Below are 20,366 nucleotides of genomic sequence, written 5' to 3'. Positions count from 1 at the left end.
CAGCGTAGAAAGACACTTTACTCCACTGCTCACTCAAACCAGGCCAGGAGTAGGACTCACTCCTCGGAACAGGCTAGTTTCAGCTGTTCTAAGTCAGCTGTCCAGGCTGACTGAGGGAACCCCTCACCCTACCACAGAGTCAGCTGTCCCACTCTCAAAGTGCACCTTGGGAGAGTGGCATCCTCTCCTTTTGGGCACAGAGATCCCCTGAGGCCTTGGACAGCTCCTCATGCTGTGGTTCCCATGATACCTGTTCAGCAAGTACTGAAAGGACAGTGGTCCAGACACCAGCCTCACACTGGACTCGTGCCACAGGAGGACTCAGCCCCTCTCAGGGATCCACTCTCCCAGCCTGGTGCTGCGAGGTGGCCATGCTACAGTCTCCATGCCATGTGCAACAAGCCTTACTGCTACCATTCATGTTGGCAGCAGACAAAAGTAGCCAGAGCCCCAAATTCAGTGCCTGACCCTGGTGCTGCCGCTGCCCCCACATCCCAGAACCTGTTAGGCTCAGCTCCGCTGCTCTGGCTGAGGCCTGGCCTGGGCTCCCCGCTGCCCCTCTCTGTGGGCACGGAGGCGGCTGGACATCTTCCGCATCACCATCCTCTGGGCCTTCAAGCGCTTCCGGAGCTTGTCATTTTCCTTCAGAGTGAGGAAGAGTTTTTTTTTCAGGGCATCTAAGTCCAAAAGGGCATAGCTGTGGTCAGATGGCTGCTTGAGGAGTGGTCTTCTCAGCCCCATGGGGCTTCCTGTCTGACCAGGGGCCTCTGCTGCTTCTGGTCTATGGGGCAAGACCTGAGGACAGAGGTGAGAGGTGACAGATGTCTGAGGGCAAAAGCCAGGCAGCACTGCTTTTCCAGCAGGAGGCCCATACTCAGCACCCACTTCCCACTGGTCTCCTAAAATCCAAGTATGCCCAAACCATGGTGGTCACTTTTACTGGCAAGCTCAGAAATTAAGACTGCAGACCCTGCTCCTTCATCCCACATGGTAGGTTCTTTTTGTTTGAAGCAAATCACATCAGGCTGAGCCCCACCAAGCACATGCTGCCTTCATGTTCAGACCCCGTGTCTTACCTGCCTGGTGGGGCCTTCGGCGTTCGGGGGCAGCTGAAGCTCTTCCAGCACAGTGTCCATGTTTCTCCCAGGGCTGTGTTCCTCGGCCGCCACCTCAGGGAGGACCTGGGGACAGCAGGGCAGAATCAGGCAGGTGGTGTCTGTGGATACCAGATCCACCCCAGCTGTTCCCTGTCCATCCCAAATAATCCCCTTTTGCCATCTTGGGAAGTGGTACAGACCAGCCACAGGTCTGCGGCCATATAGCAGCCATCCTCCCCCTGCCACACACTCTGAATGGGACCCTCAAGAAATAGGATACAGGCCTCACTACCATGGTGATTTCTCTGATACTGCCCAGAAAGCAGGGAGCCTGAAAGGCTCCAGCTCTCCCTCTCTAGGAAACAGAATCCCTGGCGTACGGGGAAACATGACAGCCTTCACAGGCAGCCTTGCTGGGCAGATGCCACCCGCTAGGTCTCAACCCAAGGATGATTTCAACATTCAGGTAAACGGCCCTGGTACCTGACTCACTCTTTCTTTCTGCAAGCTGGCATTTCCTCTCTCGCCGGCAGGGTCTGTGTTCTCCCTCACCAGCTGCAAGACAGACATGCAAGGAGCAGATGCAGGCGGGCTCCAGGGCCAGCTTGCTCGGGAGGATGAGGTCTACGGACCCCCCCCCCAAGATCCCTCAACAGCCAGGCAGGTGCCTCAGGCACCATGATCCCCATGCTCGGCCTGGAGCCTGCCATATACTCCTTAGGAGTATTTTTTTTTTTTCAGACAGAGCCTCAAGCTGTCCCCCTGGGTAGAGAGCTGTGGCATCACAGCTCACAGCAACCTCCAAACTCCTGGGCTCAAGCGAGTCTCCTGCCTCAGCCGCCCAAGTGGCTGGGACCATAGGCGCCCGCCACAACGCCCGGCTATTATTTTTTGGTTACAGCCTTCATTGTTGTTTGGCAGGCCCGGGCTGGATTCGAACCTGCCACCTTAGGTGTATGTGGCTGGCACCCTAGCCACTTCAGCCATAGGCGCCAAGCCTCTTATTTTTTTTTTTTAAGAGATAGAGTCTCACTTTATCATCCTCAGTAGAGTGCTGTGCATCACAGCTCATAGCAACCTCCAGCTCTTGGGACTTAGGTGATTCTCTTGCCTCAGCCTCCCAGGTAGCTGGGGCTACAGGCGCCCACCACGATGCCCAGCTACTCTTTTTGTTGCAGTTTGGCCGGGGCCAGGTTTGAACCCACCACCCTCAGTATATGGGGCTGGCGCCCTATTCACTGAGCCACAGGCACCACCCTAAGGAGTATTTCTTAAACTGACCAGAAGCCCAGCTCAGTCCAGTTCTCAATGCCCAGTTTGTTCTCCTCGTCCAAAGATGTTCCCAAATCATGGAACCAGTGACCTAATTCACACATGCCACCCCAGGGCCTGGCATCCTGCCTCAGGGAATGTCTGCTCTAGGAGTGACAGCATGTGGCATCTCCTCTCACTGCTGGCATTACCAATGCAGAACCTCAGTCCCAGGCCTGCCAGGTGTGGTGACCTCAGAGCAGAGCCTGCCTGAGCTGAACGGGGCCAGAACCACCTTCTCCCTGCAGCCTGGCAGCAGAAGCATCAAGCACTGTGACTGTGACTATAGGTATCCCACCCTGCCAGCCTGTGGTTGTCAACTTGTAGTTTAACCTTATTTCAGGGACATTTTACATAAATATATGAAAGTGACTACACTATACTCCACTTATTAACAAACAGGCACCCACTTTGTACCTGGACACACAGCAGCTCGGAACAGGGCTTACTTCAAAGGAGAGGTCTGACAACCCGAAGGAAATAAGCATTCCAGGTTCCAGGAAGACCGGCAGGGCACAGGGGGTTCGGGGGCAGCAGCACATGGTGGCCCCAGGAAGGTTACGGGCTGCAGGCACGCGGCCAGCACAGTGCTCTGCTTCTGCGGTCTAACTCCAGCTCCACGTGCAGCGCCCTTCCCTCTCCCACTGGCCTCGGGCTTGTCCCTCCACTACTTTGCCTTCCTGCTTCAGTGGGTGCATCCTGTGGGCCCAACTCAGGTTCCACAGAATTCACTCATGGCCTGCTGTCCCTGAGCTCTCTCCTATGCCAACTGCATGCCCTACCCTTACCCAGATGTGTCCACCGCCGTGTCCCATGGGTACAACAGATCCTCATGTTTGAGAACAAACTCCCCAGGAGACCAACCACACCCTCCAGGGGCTAAGTTCCACCTCCCCGACCACCCGGGCCTACCAGGTAGATCTGCAAAGGCCACCCACTCATCCACCTGCCTCAGTACATCTTGCCTTCAGCTCAGGCCTCCTGACTATAGTCAGCTAGGACGCGCCTCTGCCTGCAGCCAGAGGGCGCCTTCCAAAGCCACAGCCCTCCCACTGCCATGGACTGAACATTCATGTTCCTGCCCCACTATGTCAAAACTCTGGTCCCCAGACACACCAAAGACATGAAGCCTTCTGGAGTTATCTAAGCTGGGAGAGGAGAACGGAGCCCTCCTGAGGGGACTGCTGTCTTCAGAAGACAAAGGAGAGAGTGCACCCTCACTCTGCTATCTGTCCTCTGCAAACCCAGAAGAGGGCCCTGACCACCATCTGGTGACCTGCCAGCCTGGATTAGTACTGTTCCTGAACAGGCCCTAAATCTCTTCCGCTCCAAGCTTCTAACCACTGTCCCCAGGTCTTTCTGTCACTACCCTGGCCAACACCTTCCCATGCTCCTGACCTAGATATCTGCCTTCACCACATCAGCTGCAGCCCCAGCAGCACATGGCACAGGACCTGGATGGCAGTGGTGCCCACTGCCAAGCCCTGCAGGCTTCTCAGGCTCAGTGCACTGGCTCTAGTGCAACACTGGGCCTGCGGCCTTTCAGGTGGGAAGGTCCTCACTGCAAGTCTCCAGCCCATGGGAGAGCCAGTCAGGGTGAAAAAGAGAAGACCCAGCTCCTGGCTCACTTGCTTTTCAACAGTGTGCTGGTGTGAAGCATAATCTTTTTTTTTTTTTTTTCTGAGTCTCACTTTATCGCCCTCAATAGAGTGCCAGCGCATCACAGCTCACAGCAACCTCCAGCTCTTAGGTTTAGGTAATTCTCTTGCCTCAGCCTCCCGAGTAGCTGGGACTATAGGCGCCCACCACAATGCCTATTTCTTTGTTGCAGTTTGGCCGGGGCCAGGTTTGAACGCACCACCCTCAGTATATGGAGCCGGCACCCTACTCACTGAGCCACAGGCTCCGCGCTGCACGATCTATTTTTAAAGTGGCTCCTTTCTGAGACAGTCTTGCTTTGTTGCCCAGGCCAGTGTGCAGTGGCATCAACAGCAATCTCAAACTGCTGGGATCAAGTGATGATTCTCCTGCCTCAGCCTCCTGAGGCGCTGGGACTATAAGTGCCCAGCACAACACTTGGCTAATTTTCCTATTTTTTGTAGAGACGGGGTCTCTTATTCAGGCTGATTTTGAACTCCTGAGCTCAAGGGATCCTTGCACTTCAGCCTCCCAGAGTGCTAGGATTATATAGGGATGAGCCACCACACTTGACCTAAAATGACTTTGAACTATGACTTCTCTTTTTTTTTTTTGCAGTTTTGACCAGGGCCAAGTTTGAACCTGCCACCCCCAATATATGGGGCTGGGACCCTACTCCTTGAGTCACAGGCACCACCCTGGTATTTTGTTTTGTTTTTAGAGAAAAAGTCTCACTCTGTCACCCTCAGTAGAATCTGTGACAGCATAGCTCACAGCAACCTCCAGCTCTTGGGCTTAGGTGATTCTCCTGCCTCAGCCACCTGAGTAGCTGGGACTACAGGTACCCGCCAGAAGCCTGGCTATTTTTTTGTTGTTGCAGTTTGGCCTGGGCCGTGTTTGAACCCGCCACCCTCAGTATATGGGGCAGGCACCCTACTAAGCCACGGGCACCGCCTATGACTTCTCTTAAAGCAAAGGTCACAGCCAGCAGGGACACAGGCTCTGGACCCCGGAGGCTTGACAGTGCTGCTTTCCTGGCCTTCACTTTGCCTGCAAATGCCACCACCACCCACCAACTGCTGGGTGAATGGTGCTGGCTGAGTCTGAAGATAAAGGGGACTGCCACGTCCCTACCTGCGTGGGGTCCTGAAAAGCAAACACCGTGGGCACAGCATTGTGCTTCAGGTTTTTGCGGTTTCCAAAGGCACTGAAGCACTCAGGTTTGAAGTGTTCAGAGCAGATGACTGTGTGCTGCTTGGGCTTGAAGTTGCCCCGGCCGATGTTCAGCACCCACTCCTTCAGCAGCTCGGGGCGGCTGAATGGGAACCTATGGGGCCAAAGCAGAACATGTGAGACCTAGCAGAGCTGAATTCAGTGCTTCAGAGTCTTGTAGAATTTTCACACCACCACTGACTATTTTACTGGAGCTTTGGAAATTCAGTAATCTCACTTTGTTAAATCACATTGAATTTCTGGAAGCTTCTGTCATGGTTGTCTCAGCATCCTAAATAAGAAACCTGAGACCGTGAACATGGCCTATGGGCCCAAGGGAGCTTTTTTGGAAGCTCCATTTGCCAGAAGCCTGCCATGTGCAGGGTCCTGTTCTTGGTGCTGGGGATGTGAGAGTGAACAAGAACGTCTCCCCGCAAGGAGCCTACATCCTAGAAAAGGGAGACAGCCCCTAAACCACGAGAAGGCAGATCTCCATCTATTTTGAAAGCCACACAATAAGGTCTGACTGTGGGGCACGAAACACAGAAGGAATTTTGAGTTTCCAATGGTAGTGGCTACCAGAGGGGCAGGTTGGATGATCAGAAGTTTGTTTTAGGTACTATATTTGAGGTGTTTTAAATTTTTTTCCCCTGAGACAGAGTCTCACTCTGTTCTTTTTTTTCTTTTTTTCTTGCAGTTTTTGGCAGGGGCCGAGTTTGAACCCGCCACCTCCAGTATATGGGGCCGGTGCCCTACTCCTTGAGCCACAGGTGCCGCCCTTTTCTTTGTTTGTTTTTGTTTTTTGAGACAGAGTTTCACTTTCGCCCCAATAAAAGTGCCATAGCATCATAGCTCACAGCAACCTCAAACTCTTGGGCTAAGCAATTCTCTTGCCTCAGCCTCCCAAGTAGCTGGGACTACAAGTGCCCGGCTATTTTTTGTTACAGTTGTCATTGTTGTTTCAGCTGGCCCGGACCAGGTTCAAACCCACCACCCTCGGTGTATGTGACTGGCGCTGTAACCACTGTGATATCAGCACTAAGCCCAGTCTCACTCTGTTGTCCCAGGCTAGAGTATCATGGCCTTAGCTTAGCTCTCAGCAACCTCAAACTCTTGGGCTTGAGCTATCCTCTTGCTTCAGCCTCCTGAGTAGCTGGGACTCCAGGCGCCCCACAACGCCCAGCTAGTTTTTCCATTTTTAGTAGAGACAGGGTCTCTTATTCAGGCTGGTCTTTTTTTTTTTTTTTTTGAGACCGAGCCTCAAGCTGTCCCCCTGGGTAGAGTGCCGTGGCATTACAGCTCACAGCAACCTCCAACTCCTGGGCTCAAGTGAGTCTCCTGCCTCTGCCTCCCAACTAGCTGGGACCACAGGCGCCCACCACAACGCCCGGCTATTTTTTGGTTGCAGCCGTCATTGTTGTTTGGCGGGTCCGGGCTGGGGATTCGAACCCTCCACCTTAGGTGTATGTGGCTGGCGCCTTAGCCGGTTGAGCTATAGGCTCCGAGCCCAGGCTGGTCTTAAACTCTTGAACTCAAGGGATCCTCCCACCTCAGCCTCCCAAAGTGCTAGGATTATAGGCCTGAGCCACGACGCCCACTCTTGAAGTACTTTCTGTTCCTGTGGAGTGGCAGGTGGGCACATTTGTCTGGAGATGTCAGTGGGGTGGACCCCACATAGCCCATAAGCCTGGGTGAGATCGGTGCCCTGGGCAGCCAGTTTAGATTGGCACTATCACTGGATCATTGCCCACACCCCAAGTACTCCCCCACCTATGACAAAGAAAGAGGGCAGAGTAGTGTCCTAGAGGCCAACGGGAAAAGCAATCGCAGGTCAACGATCAGCATGTCAAATGCTACAGAGGCAGGTTAAGATGAGGACAGACACCTCAATTTGGCATCATAAAGCTCACTGGTGACGTGACAGAGCCCTTTTGTGAGAGCAGGAACGGCTTCAAACAGGGGGCGGCGCTGTCCCAGGCACATACCCAGTGGAAACAAGCAGGCACAGGCACTGTCCAGGACAGCGTACCTGCCACAGCCAAAACTCTTAGAACGGATAAACTCCAGTATAATGTGTTTAATGGAGTACTAGACAGTGATCAAAGGGGATGACAGACGGCAGGCCACAGTTTCCCAGGGGGAGGTGGGAAGGCAGTCTGGGTGTGAGGTCTCTCGGGGGCTGTTAAGGCTCCAACTCAGTGGTGTGCACCTGATGAAAACGCACGGGGCTGTGTACTTACGGTCTTTGCATTTTTGTGTGTGTTGTACTTCAATCAAAACATTACTACGAAAGAGTGCAATGGGGGTAGGTGTGAAAAACCAGCTCAAGGCCCCTGAAGAGCTGTGCTCTGAACGGGGCCGAGAACCCGTGGAGAACCCGGGCACCGCAGGGCGCGAGTGCGCTCTCCTGGGCAGGGTCGCAGACCCGGCACCTCCCAGCCCCCCCCGCCAAGTCCCTTCCCAGCGCCCAGACACCTTGGAGGGCTCTCATTCCTTCCCTGCAGCCGCCCAGGTCCTTCCTTCAGGACCTGGCGCGCGGCGGGGCTTAGCAGGACCGCGGCCCCGGGTACACTCCTTCGGCTAAGCACCTACCACGGCCTGGACGCAGCCGAGAAGTGGGGCCAGGAGGCCAGCGGAGCAACGCGCACAGGCCGCTGGTCTCCCCGCGGCCGAGCCGAGGCAGCGCCAGACCTCTCGGCCCATCCCCCGGGCCCGGCGGCGGCACGCCCTCGGGCCTCCCCAGCTATCCTGCCCCGCGCGCCAAGGCCTCCGAGCTCCCTCGAGCTCCCTCAGGGCCCCGGGTCTGGGTCTCGCGCGCCCTGGCGCCCTGGCCTCTCACCGGTGGAAGGTAAGCTGCTTCCTGCGGCTGCTGTAGCGGTTGCAGCACTGGCGGGCCGCGCAGGACTTCGGCATCTCCGCAGCCGGGCCCGGCTGCCCCTAACAAAGATGGCGGCCGCGGCGCCTGCAGAACGCGCGGGGCGGGGCCGCCGGGGCCACTGGGAGCGAGAGGCGGGCCTGGCTTGGCTCCAGGGCGCGCTAGCCCGGAGGTCCCCGCAGCCCCCGGAGGTCGGATGGGTCCTGAGCGCCACGTCTAGATACTCGCGGCCCCTCGCGGCCCCACCTCAGGCCCGACACCCAACCCCCATCCTTGGGCCGACGTTAGTCCTCCCCAGTTCTCTAAAACCGGTCGCCCATCCCATTGCTTTGCGCCCCCGCAAAACATTCGGCCACTAACAGCCGAGGATGACCGGAAACGAGAAAGACCCAACCTCAATTTAGTCTACGTATTTAAGGCTCCGAGAGGCGTTAATAAACAGGTTTAGCTCCTCTGACGTCGCTGGAGAAGGGACTAATTGGCCACTGGTTGGTCTCAGATCAGAAGCCAGTAGAGGTTCAGGCACTGGGAACCCAAGAGCAGATGGGCTCCCGCAGGGAGATTCCCATACGGGCCTGCAGAGCCTCACAAAGCTGGCTAACCATTCACTTGGGTTAAGAAGCTAATCCAGAATTTCACGAAGAAACTTAAAGCTACTCATGTCTACTCAATGCTGTAGTCTGTCCCTTAAGAATTCACTAGAGAAGTTTATTTAAAGAGCCCTGGGGGGTGGCGCCTGTGTCTCAAAGGGGTAGGGCGCCGGCTCCATATGCTGGAGGTGGCAGGTTCAAACCCAGCCCCGGCCAAAAACAGTAAAAAAAAAAAAAAAGAATTTAAAGAGCCCTGGGCAGGCAGGGCACGGTGGCTCACCCCTGTAATCCTAATGGATTGCTTGAGTTAGAGACCACCCTGAACAAAAGTGAGACCCTGTCTCTACTAAAAAGATAGAAAAAAACTGAGACTGTGTCTCAAAAAAAAAAAAAATTTTTTTTTTTTTTGGAAAAAAAAGCCGTGGGCATTTTTCAGTTCTCGATATTCAACTCAGACTTTTATTCCTGGGGTCCTCAAGTAATGTTTGGGGGGGGGGGTGATGATGGGGGAAGAAACACAATTGTCCTTCAGCACAGAAGCAAACACCTGAAGCTAGGCATGAACCTCAAAGTAGCAATATATTTATTTACAAAATATACAGTTTCACAGAAACAGCTTCGCTTTATACACATAAACTTTAAAATTACACAGAACCATGTAAACGATGTTAAGTGTCTGGCCTGGCCAAAGCCCATGGGAGGGGCCTACACTGGGGATAACATCTTCTGTCCCCTCACTTCATTAGCCACCAACCAGGAGCCCCTGGATGGGTCATGCCTAATTTGCATATAGAAGCTGATTGCAGCTGCCCAGCTCAATCTAACACAAAAAAACCAAGGTGTCTGACCTAAGACACCACCCACAGGGATAGATCTGTTAAAAGAACAAAAATGCAATCAAGAAACAGAAACCGAGATGAATATCAAATGCATTCCAGAGGCATCAAACCTTCCAGCACCGCAACAATCTTAGGCATTGGCAGTTCCACTCTAAAATCAGTCATATTCAAATGCACTTTAAAAATCTCATGTTGTTTTTAAAAAAAGAAAAATGCTTTGGAACTTTGGTTATTCTCATGGTGAAGACACTGGACAGGCATTGTCATGGGGCAGATCTTTGGCAAATTCCTCTCCACCTCATCTTGGATGTTTGCCCTAGTCAGAGCCAGACAACCGTCTGGAGAGGTTGTTTCTAAACCAGCTTACTATTTTTCTCTGCAGAACAGTTTCTCCCTTGGGGATCCTCACAATAAACTGGGTTTCAGAAACTATTTCTCTCTCCTTGTATGTTAACATAAGCAACAGAATGTTTTTTAAAAAGACAGTTGACTGGACAAGTGTGAAAGATACTGGGACAAAAAATAGGCTCTGAATAGCCAAATTACAGTTCAAGCCCCTTGGTGCTTCAGTGAGAGAATGTGGAAAGTCTGCCTGGCCCTGCACAAGGTGCCACATGAAGGGACAGCTCCCTGGCAGGGATACCACAGGCCCACCCTGCTGCAAATAAATATTACTAATGTGGGCAATCTTTCCCTTTCCATGCCTTACAAGAAACAATGCTTATGAAAACATTCAATTTACAAAACACATCTGAGAATAAGTATTGAACTGCTAAAGAGCAATGTCAATTTTGGAGAAAACTGAACCCCTCTTCTCCCTCTCAGCTCCGGAACCACCAGTGTCCTGGGCTGCACTGCCCTGGAACAGAGAGTTCTGCAGGGACTCGCAGCACAAACTCCCTGGTTTCTCCTGAGCTAGGCCTCCAGGGGCCTCCCCAGTTCAGGATGCTAGTAAAGACCTAAGGAACTCCACACAGGTCAATGATACATTCCTGAAGGCCTCAGTTATCCTATTGCTCACTCAACAAAATAAACCAAAAAAAGGGTCCAAGTCCTGACCTTGCCCCATGGTAGCAGCAGGCCAGCCTGCGTAAGGGGCACACTAAGACCTACGCATGTGAGAGGTCTCTCTCCTAATTTTCCTTTACCCATAATTTAGAGGAACCCCATTTGGGTCCCAGTGATTGCCTAACCTCTATGTTGCTACCAGACTAAGGTGAGTGGAACAGATGAGGAATGAACCTAAGCACCCCCACATTTGAAAACAGTTAGCCTAGGCCTCCCTAGGACACCTCATACACCCACTGGAGAGAAGAGCACTCAGCAAGAAATCGCCCAATACTTTTGGCTGTATCGTGCAAAAAGAAGGTTTTTTACATCGTGCAAAACAGGAAACTGAGTTGTGAACACAGGCTACCTCAACCCCCCACCAACCCCCTTTTCCACAGAGAAGGGGCCACATTGTCCCTTTTAACAAACACAAGGAAACCTAAGAAACACAAGCCACGGCATGGATCGTCTCAGAGTGAGGCCAGAGGGTTCCCACCAGCAGCTCCTGTGGACAGGTGACGGTGAGGCAGAGGGAGCTACTAAGGGGAAGCTTTGACAGGTGCTGCACAGACACTTTTGGTAAAAGACTTAACACACAAGAAAAAGCTTACACATATGGCTGTTCATTAACAGGCTGGGGAAACTAAACAACTTCCCTCCCCAGCACAGCGGTAGCAGGACTAACAGATAAGCACTTGTTCCAATTGGCGGGAATTTGTTAACAATGATAGCAAAAACTCACAACTACCATGTACCCTCATTTTCAGCTGAACCAAACCCACTGCACTTGGGTGTTTAGTCCACCCCCACTGCAGAGAACGCGGCTCTGGCAGCAGCTTTGGCCAACAAAGATTTTATTCGGTCACTATGTACAGTTTCTACCTTGGACAGCCTGTCCTTTTGCTTAGGCACCTGAATGGCAGGGATCTGCCCGCACCAGAGCGGAGAGTTCTGTGCTCAACTAAGAGAGGGCCAGGAAGCCCGTCGTCCCTTTCAATTCCTCGCCTGCAGCCTCCTCACCCGCAGCAGTCAGTCCAGAAACAGCTTCCGGGAGCCCATGCGGGAGCGGTTGGAGCGGCGGATGTCAAACTTGGAGTCCCGGCACTTTTGGCAGACAAACACTTCCGGAACGTTGGATTTCCGGATTTTTGCACAGGACAGGTGAATCCAGGTGTGGCACTCATTACACTCGATCATGGGGCGGCCCGCAAATGGTTTCATGCAGAAGCAGGTGACGAGGTCCCAGGAATCATCATCTGCAGGAGAAAAAACAAAAGAAACCAAACAAATGAGAAGGGAGGCGACCTTTCATCCCTCCCTCCCCACCAGCAAGCTGCTTGGTCTGACAGGAGTAGCAGCAGAGTTCAACAAAATTGGTTACCCCTAACAAAAAACCGCCTTCACCCTTAACTGATGCTTCTCTCTAAAAATGCAGAAATTGAACAAAAAGCACCAAAATGTGGGGCAACCCAGGAGAGGTTTATTGATGAGCTACACAACTTTTACACTGAGATCTGTCTTGCAATCTTGGCTCTCTCCAGCAGAGATTGACCCCTTCCTGAGCACCTCGGTATCCACCTTCCAGCACTTTCCTCCTCCCTGGAGATGGTGGGACACTCTGCTATCACACTCCACAGAAGGAACCTGGCCCTCTATCCCAGAGAGCTGACCACTTAAAATAACTTCTCCTCTAAACACCAGCAAACAAGCGTGTCCACCCTACAGGACACTTACCGGAATCCACCATTATGTCTTCATCATTGCCAGTGCTGTCCTCATCTCGGAACACCACCTGCTTTCCCTGCCGGACGATAGTCCGTTTGCCTTCAGTTTTTATTTCTTTGCCCTGATCAGGTGACACAGTGGCACAAGACCCACTCGAGGGTGTGTCAGAGTCCCAACCCGAGCAGGGGTCACTAGGGGCCTGGGGGATATCCTGCAAGGTGGGGCTCGTGGGGTTCTCCCCATAGGCATCAGCAGTGTCAATCTTCAGCAAGTTACCCCTGTACCCCTCCTTCTCAGGCACATCACTGTCCCTTCGCTTCCTCTTCTTCTTCTTCTTTAGTTTGTCTGTCTTCTTTCTGTCCAGCAGGAAGTTGCTGGGTTTGGCTCGCTGCAAGAGAGTGGGCTGCAGGTGGCTAAAGCAGCGGTTGGAGACTGGCAAGGGCACCGAGGATGTGATGTCAGTGAAACCAGTGTCCCAGCTGTCACTGTCAATAGTGCCAGCGGTGCTGTTGGCAGGGCTGGGGCTGCTCCTCAAAGGGAGTTCCTACAGGGATGGAGGCAAAGGTGGTAGATTTTAGTTGCTGAGACTGGTCCCCCAGCAGAGCAACCCCAGCCCTCCCTCAGCCACAGGCCTTTGTAATGTGTTCCTACGGCCTTGAGCGTCTTAGTTTCAAGAAACAGCATCGTTACTAGTTTAATATGACACCTTGAGGGGAGAAATCACCTCCCCTTGCTGAACCCTCGGCCTCCAACCCAAGCACTGAGTGGCATCTGGGGAAAGGAATGCTGCAGACACTATCTCTTATCCTCCTACCTTTCCCTCACTGCCAAACCTCTCCTTCCATTTGCCTTCCCAAGAGATTTTTTTTTAATTAAGTGAATTTAAATAGGCTTTGAGAATTTCCTGACAATCTTAAAAAACTGGACACTTCCCAAAATATTGCAAAAACAAAGTAGGTAATTACTGCCCCAAAGTAGTGAGCTAAACTCTATAGTTGTTTCAGATGATTCAAGCACAGGGCCACACTGCTCAGCACAAAGCAAGCATCATCCTATACGGTAAGTAGAAATAATAAAACCAATACTGGGATTTTGCCTCCTGAAAACCATGGATTCTTTTTATTATTTTATTTTATTTTTTTTTTAGACAGTCTCAAGCTATCACCCCAGGTAATGTTGTGGCGTCATAGCTCACAGCAACCTCCAACTCTTAGGCTTAATCGATTCTCTTGCCTCAGCCTCCCAAGTAGCTGCGATTATAGGTGCCTGCCACAACACCCGGCTATTTTGTTGTTGCAGTTGCACCGGCCCCATATACTGAGGGTAGCAGATTCAAACCTGGCCCCAGCCAAACTACAACAAAAAAATAGCCAGGTGTTGTGAAGGGTACCTGTAATCTCAGCTACTCAGAGGCTGAGGCAAGAGAATTGCCTAAGCCCAGGAGGTGGAGGTTGCTGTGAGCTGTGACACCATGGCACTCTACCAAGGGTGACAAAGTGAGACTTTGTTTCTAAATCAAACAAAAATAATAATTATAAAAAAAAAATTGGGGGGAACAGCACCCGTGGCTCAAAGGAATAGGGCACCGGCTCCATATACCGGAGGTAATAGGTTCAAACCCAGCCCCAGCCAAAAAACTGCAAAAAAAAAAAAAAAATTATTAAGTCATTTCTAGACAAACCTGTGCTTTCTCTTTTTTTGTTTGTTTTTTGGGGTTTTTTTTTGGGGGGGGGGTTGTTGCAGTTCCCTGGCTGATCAAAGTTCCCAAGAAACAGATTTCTGCAGGACCACTGCCTGAGATCATCCTGAGCAACCCTCCCAGATCCACTGCCCCAGTGCATTGGTCAGCCACCCAAGAGCATGCAGTGAGGGAACCCAGGTCTGTGCTCAGCAAAAAGTCTCCAGAACTCAGATGATTACCTCCTTCGGATAAGGGATATAACCAGCATAGGCCAAGACAAAGGTGCAGAATTTGTTGAAGTCTTCCACAGTCCTGCGCCTCTTGTAACTTGGGGAATATTCCTGTTAACAGGAGAAAAGAATATGTTTGCAGGAGACACTTCTAGGCAGAATCACAGAAACAATACAAGCCAGCTGGGCTTCTCCGCCAACCACTCAAAAAGCACACTGTTAGATTTAAAGACAGTCTAGAAACAAGATAAGTAAGTTCAGGTTAAGAAATAACACCAATTTCAGGAAGTTGAGAGACGAGTGTTGAGATTTTATGCCAAGAACGCTGGGAAACTGGCTGGAGATAAAAGCTTGTACAAAAGTCTACTTCTTAGCACTCACAGGGCATTTTCTGACCGTATCTATTAGTCCCTGCAAGGTCTATCAGGAGTTCTAGTAACTACATTTTCTGCTAGATTTTACACTTTGAATATCAACTGGGGCTGCAGCTGTAACTAAAGTATTTTAAGTGATTTCAAAAGTCAACTAATTCTTATCCTTCAGAGTTTGGTCAGGCCTGGGACCCTAAAGCTGAAAAATGTGCCCCTCTGGCAACCCAGTTAGGGGTGCCTGAGGGCCCACTCACTTCTGCGCAGAGGGGCCATGCACCCAAAGGTTTTCCAACTCAAGAGAATAAGCCAGAAACATTCCTGCTAGGCTTAACTGCACATTTAACATGGAATACTAGAGATTTCTGCTTTTAAATCCCACCCTCATTCAATGTAGAAACACATAAGGGATTTCCTCCCAAGAACCAGCAATGGGAGAAACACTCCTGGTTTGCTCGGATTGGAACAACTGTGCTTCATTACAGTTCATTTGCCTAGAGTGTCAGGGAGGTGGTGTCCTTTAAGTACTTCAACGCCCACACCCTCCATCCTGACCTAGGTGCTCAGTTAATCTTCCCAAAGGTTGGAGACCAAGGCCTCAGGCTAGATGAAAGGGGGGGGGGGGGCAGTGGGACAGCAGAGGACCTAGTTAAGAGGAAAGAGCCTAGAGGCTAGAGGCCAGTCGTGCGGCCCACAGGTTTTATTCAGAAGTATACTTTTTAAAAGAATTTTTTTCAACTTGGTTCTACCAAACCATCTACTCTCCACACTATCAGACCTCGAAGGCTGTCCAATTAGCCAAGGCAAATACAGCACCCGGCTCTACGTTTTCCGCAATTCAGAGATCCGGCCCCCACCTTAGGAAAAAGCTAGCCGGCCGCCCTCTCGGCCCAGTAGGGAGGACTGAAGCCCCATCCTCAAACTCTCGGACAGAACTTTCATTAAGACGGGGACCGTGCAGAAACGGGTCGGGACCTGGAAGCCCAGCGAACACGGCGGCGCTTAAGGCTGGGTAGGGACACAGCCCGGGGGTCTGCAGGGGGCCCGCACCACCCCCCGCCTCGCTGGGCCGGCCGCAGAGGCAGCGAGGCCCCCTTGCCCGCGCTCCCGCGGAAGCTGCCCCCCGGCGACGCTCGTTCCCGGAAGGTGCGGGGCCCATCCCGCGGGGATGGGGGGGCCGAGAAGGATTTAAGGGTCCCGAGCGGCTCCGCGAAGCCCCCGGGGCGGCAACGAATCGAGCGCGCCAGGCGCCGCCTCCCCTCCCCCACCCGCCCGCGGTCGCCCGACCCGCACTGAGACTCGGGCGGGCATGGGGGGAAAGGGGCCGCGCGGGGCCGCTGCGGGGGGACGGCCAGAAAATCGAGGGCCGATCCCCGGAAGGAGGGGGAGTGAGTTGGGGCGGAGCGAGCGGAGCCCGCGGACAGGGGGGCGGGGGCCCCCGAGGGGGGGCCAGCTCGCCGAGGGGTGGGGGGCGGGCGAGACCTGGGTTCCCTGGGGGAGTAAGAACCCCAAAAGACCCGGACCCCCGGGCAGCAGAGGGGGCGGGGGCCGATCCTGCCGCGCGCGGATCAGGGGGCGGGGCGCGGGCCGCCAGGCCCCGGGGATTAGGGAAGCAGCGGGGGCTGCGCGGTGCGGAACCCGGTCCGAGGGGGGCCGCGAGCCCCCGGGAGGGGGTTGGGGATTCCTCTGAGAGAAACCGGAGCACAGGGCAGGCGGCGGCTCAGGCGGCGTCCCCCGGGCGGGGAAGGACCAAGCAGGCCAGCGGGGAGGGGCTGGGGGCGCCGACAGGTCTGGGGGCTACCGAAGCGGGAGAGGGGCGTCCCCGGGCCGAGCAGTGGGAGAGGCGGCCTGAGGAAAGAGCGCGGGGAGGACGCGGACGTCGGGGAAAGGGACACCGAGGCGAGGACTGGTGGGCAGGACCAGGCGCGGGCCCGAGCAGGGGGCGGGGGTGGGGCTCCCGGGGGGGCGACCAGGGAAGGTGGGGGAGGGGAAAGCGGCTTTCGGGGAGACTGGGGTCCGGATTCCCGGGGAGCGCAAGATCGCGGTGGAGGGGGTCGGGGGCGTTTCGAGAGCTGCTCTCACTCACCTCCGGGTGGAAGGCGGCGGCGCAGGAGTCGGAGTCCATGTTCCAGGCGGGGGGCGGCGGCTGCCGGAGTGCAGGGCCCGGGATGTGGCCGAGGGGCCGCGGCACCGCTCGGGGCTGGGGGCTCCGGCGGCTGCGCAGGCTGAGGGTAGACCTGGGAGGGGTCGCCCCGGCCGGAGGAGATGGGGGGCTCGGCGTGTCGCGTCCCGGACTCTGTAATCGCAGACCGGCGGCTCCACAGCAGAACCGAGTGGGCGACGCGGCCCTCGCGGCCGGCGCAGCGGGAGAAGCGAGAGAGTCGCTGCGGGGGGCGGCGGTAGCGGCGGCAGCGGCGGCGAGCGGGAACCCGACCGGCTCCCCGACCTGACGCCCAGTTCGGCTCGTGTCTCGGGAGGGAGGGCGGGAGAGCCGCGAGGCCTGTCGGGAAATGTAGTCCGGTGGCGACTGGAAGGCGGGGGCGTGGCGCCAGCTGAGTGCGGCGCATTATGGGGGTCGTAGTTGCCGCACGGCCGGAGCGCCGCACAAAAGCTGTCCCGGGGACTCCAACCCCCATGGGGCTCCGCGGCGGCGGCCGGTGTGAGGGGGCAGTGTCCTTCCAGCTTCGGCTGCTCGAGCGGGGGTGGGGCGGGGGCAGCGCCGGCCCGGCCGCTGGGGGGAGGGGCGGCGCGGGCCCCAGCGCTTTGGACTCCGCAGGCGGGGTTGGCCCGGGCGCCGGGGGTGGAGCTGACGTTCTGGGTCGCTAAGGGCGGAGGCAGCAGCAGCTAGCGCCTCCTTTTTCTCCTCAGACGCTTGGGGCTTGCGCCCCTTTGTGGGGCGGCGTCCCCGAGGCCCTGGCGGGAGTGGGGGGTGCAGGGTAGGCGGGGGCGGGAGTGGGGGCGGCGGGGGCGGGGCGTGACGTAGCCCGTGCCGGGCGGAGCGAGTTCGTTTCCGCCGCTGCGGTGTCCTCGCGGGCCTCTCCCGGCTCGGGGTCTGCGCGGACCGCGGACGGATCCCGGCAGGGCTAGGGCTGGATGGGTTCTTTCTGCCGGATTTGCTTTTGGGGGTCGAGTTAATGTATTTTTTTAAAAAAAAGTCGATACCAGCGTTGTCAGTGTCTTCAGGATGTTTTCCTTAAATTCGTTTTTTTGTTTTCGCCTTCGCTTAACCTTGGAACCGCCCCTGTTTTCTGACTTTTATTTCCTGAAAATATCCTTCATACGATGACAACGGTGGAGGGTGAGGTGGAAACGTGGTGTTCGATATTTGGTATTAACGTTTACATTTACCTTGTTTATTAATGGTTAAGGATTGGCAGTGTTTGAATGCCACACCACCAACTGTTTTACAACTTTCTGTGTTGCAGGCTTGACTCTGAACACTTTGATCTTGACTGCCCTGATGAAATAACCAAAAGCCAGCCTGGTGTTCTCTAACGTTGTTAATAACCATTTGAAAGGAAAAAGTGTATATACAAAATGCAGATGATGCCATAGCTTCAAAGATAAACTGTTAAAGGAGAGTGACCAAAAAAAAAAAAAAAAAATGAGTCTGACTTTGCCAGCCTCGGTAGAGTGCGGTGGGGTCACAGCTCACAGCATCCTCAGACTCTTGGGCTTAAGCGATTTCTCTTGCCTTAGCCTCCCAGGAGAGTGACAAAATTTTTAATTTAAATCAGAAAACAGACTGTCAGACTTAATGGAAATATGAGGTTGAGAGCAAATGCTAAATTAATTGGCTTTTTTTTTTTTTTCGGAGACAGTCTGACTTTGTCACCCTCAGTAGAGTGCCCTGGATCAGCTCACAGCAACCTCCAATTCCTGGGTTCAAGTGGTCCTCTTGCCTCAGCCTCCTGAGTAGCTGGGACTACGGGTGACCTCCACAACACCCAGCTATTTAGAGATGGGGTCTCACTCTGGCTCAGGCTGGTCTCCAGCCGGTGAACTCAGGCCATCCACCTGGCTTGGCCTCCTAGAGTGCTGGGATTACAGGCATGAGCCACCGCTTCCAGCCTATTACTTGGCTATTGACATTTCAGTGGGTAAAATAATTCTGATGAAAACAGTGGTTAACGGAATTTATCTTAGAAAGCTCTGACGCCATGGTACTTTATACAGAGGGTGACAAAGTGAGACTGTCTCAAAAAAAAAATAAAAAACTGGCTCAGTGCCTGTAGCTCAAGCAGCTAAGGCGCCAGCCACATACACCTGAGCTGGCTGGTTCGAATCCAGCCCGGGCTGCCAAACAATGATGGCTGCAACCAAAACATAGCTGGGCATTGAGGGGGTACCTGTAATACCAGCTACTTGAGAGGTGGAGACAAGAGTATCGCTTGAGCCCAGGAGTTGGAGGTTGCTGTGAGCTGAGATGCCATGGCACTCTACCCAGGGGGACAGCTTGAGGCTCCTGTCTCAAAAAAAAAAAAAAAAAAGAAGGGTTGTGCCTATAGAGCAGTGGTTATGACTCGGGCCACATTCACTAAGCTGGTGGGTTTGAATCCAGCCAGGGCCAGCTAAACAACAATGACAACTGCAACAGAAAATGGCCAGACATTGTGGTGGGCACCTGTAGTCCCAGCTACTTGGGAGGCTGAGGCAAGAGAATCTCTTAAGCTCAAGAGTTGGAGGTTGCTGTGAGCTGTGACTCCATGGCACTCTACCCAGGACAACATAGTGAGATTCTGTCTCAAAAAAATAAATAAATAAAAAACAACTAAGAAGGATATTATCCTACTGGTAGTTTAAAGATGTAAATACCAAAAAGAATTACTGCTAGAGGTAAAACCCAAGTGAAAGAAGAACTTTTTTATATCTGGTCATTATTCCCTATGAGAAATTTTTCACAGAATAAACTAACTCTTAAAAAAAAAAATAAACATTAACTCTTCCCCCAAAGACATTAAGAAACTGATTTTCAAATTTCAAGTAATTTAAAGGATTAGCTCAGAATAATAATGGACTTACTGACAAAACTAAGCCTAAAATTCAGGGACTTATATTGGACTCCTAAATCAAGCTAAGAACAGAAAATCCCATACTTGGATTGTGTCATGTGACAGACTTTCGGTCCTAAGTGTTAACTCTTGCTCAGACTGGGTATTCAATTGGAATGTCTGGGATATGTCCTCAGAAAACAGTAATTTTTAGTACATAGGTGTGATCCCTACCTTCCTGCCACTCCAGTGCAAAAACTTCATAGAGAAGGACAGTTTTTGTCTCTCTTTCAGTTTCCCTTAGAAATTTAGACATTCCTATTTACCATCCCTTCTTTAATCTCAAAGACAAGTTTTGCACTGTGCCAGTATCATAGCTAATGATACTTATCTGAGATGCAATTATTGCTAACTGAAAACTTTTCCCAGTAACCGGCCCATGAAGACTGGCAATATAATTAGCATTGGCAATTCTTGACAGTCTACATGGGCTTAACAACTACAAAAAAAGACTATAACCCAGTACACCCAAACTCAATAGTTTAATATGTAGCTGTGGAATAACAAAGTTTATTTTCCCTATATGGTAGGCTAAGGTTCATTCAATATCTCTACTTTCTCAAGTGTCCTGTACTCCTGGGTTCCAGGGGGTAAATCAAGAATTCCTTTATTAATTCAAGAGATTAGCCACAGTAGACAGATCCTTCTGGTCTATGACTTTTTGTTTTCTGGTTTAAAAAAACAAATTATACCCGCTGC

The 20,366-nt window shown here is 53.0% G+C and overlaps 2 protein-coding genes and 1 non-coding gene across 4 annotated transcripts; 1 reads left to right on the top strand and 2 right to left on the bottom strand.

The window, feature by feature from the left end:
* On the bottom strand, positions 1–8,194 carry THAP3 (THAP domain containing 3). 2 transcript variants are annotated; one of them, XM_012807324.2, is made up of 5 exons: positions 8,098–8,194; positions 5,181–5,373; positions 1,581–1,652; positions 1,077–1,181; positions 1–795 (listed from the first exon to the last, which is right to left on the bottom strand). In XM_012807324.2, exons 1-5 carry the CDS (start codon positions 8,169–8,171, stop codon positions 511–513), a joined length of 729 nt encoding a protein of 242 aa, XP_012662778.1. In that variant the 5' UTR covers positions 8,172–8,194; the 3' UTR covers positions 1–510. The 2 variants fall into 2 exon arrangements, with proteins under 2 accessions (XP_012662778.1, XP_003793286.1); XM_003793238.3 differs by having other exon boundaries at positions 1,590–1,652.
* Positions 8,195–9,281: 1,087 nt separating this feature from the next.
* PHF13 (PHD finger protein 13) lies at positions 9,282–17,061 on the bottom strand. Its single transcript, XM_012807323.2, has 4 exons — positions 16,703–17,061; positions 14,258–14,359; positions 12,347–12,881; positions 9,282–11,868 (listed from the first exon to the last, which is right to left on the bottom strand). Exons 1-4 carry the CDS (start codon positions 16,739–16,741, stop codon positions 11,642–11,644), a joined length of 903 nt encoding a protein of 300 aa, XP_012662777.1. The 5' UTR covers positions 16,742–17,061; the 3' UTR covers positions 9,282–11,641.
* Positions 17,062–19,958: 2,897 nt separating this feature from the next.
* Positions 19,959–20,098, top strand: LOC111726487. Its single transcript, XR_002774252.1, has one exon. It is a non-coding gene; the product is annotated as a U4 spliceosomal RNA (small nuclear RNA).
* Positions 20,099–20,366: the final 268 nt, after the last annotated feature.

This window comes from Otolemur garnettii, unplaced genomic scaffold, assembly GCF_000181295.1.
Source record: "Otolemur garnettii isolate 467f Iridium unplaced genomic scaffold, OtoGar3 scaffold00067, whole genome shotgun sequence".
NCBI lineage: Eukaryota > Metazoa > Chordata > Mammalia > Primates > Galagidae > Otolemur > Otolemur garnettii.
Note: the sequence above shows the minus strand (reverse complement) of the source record. Positions and strands in the feature narration are given on the sequence as shown.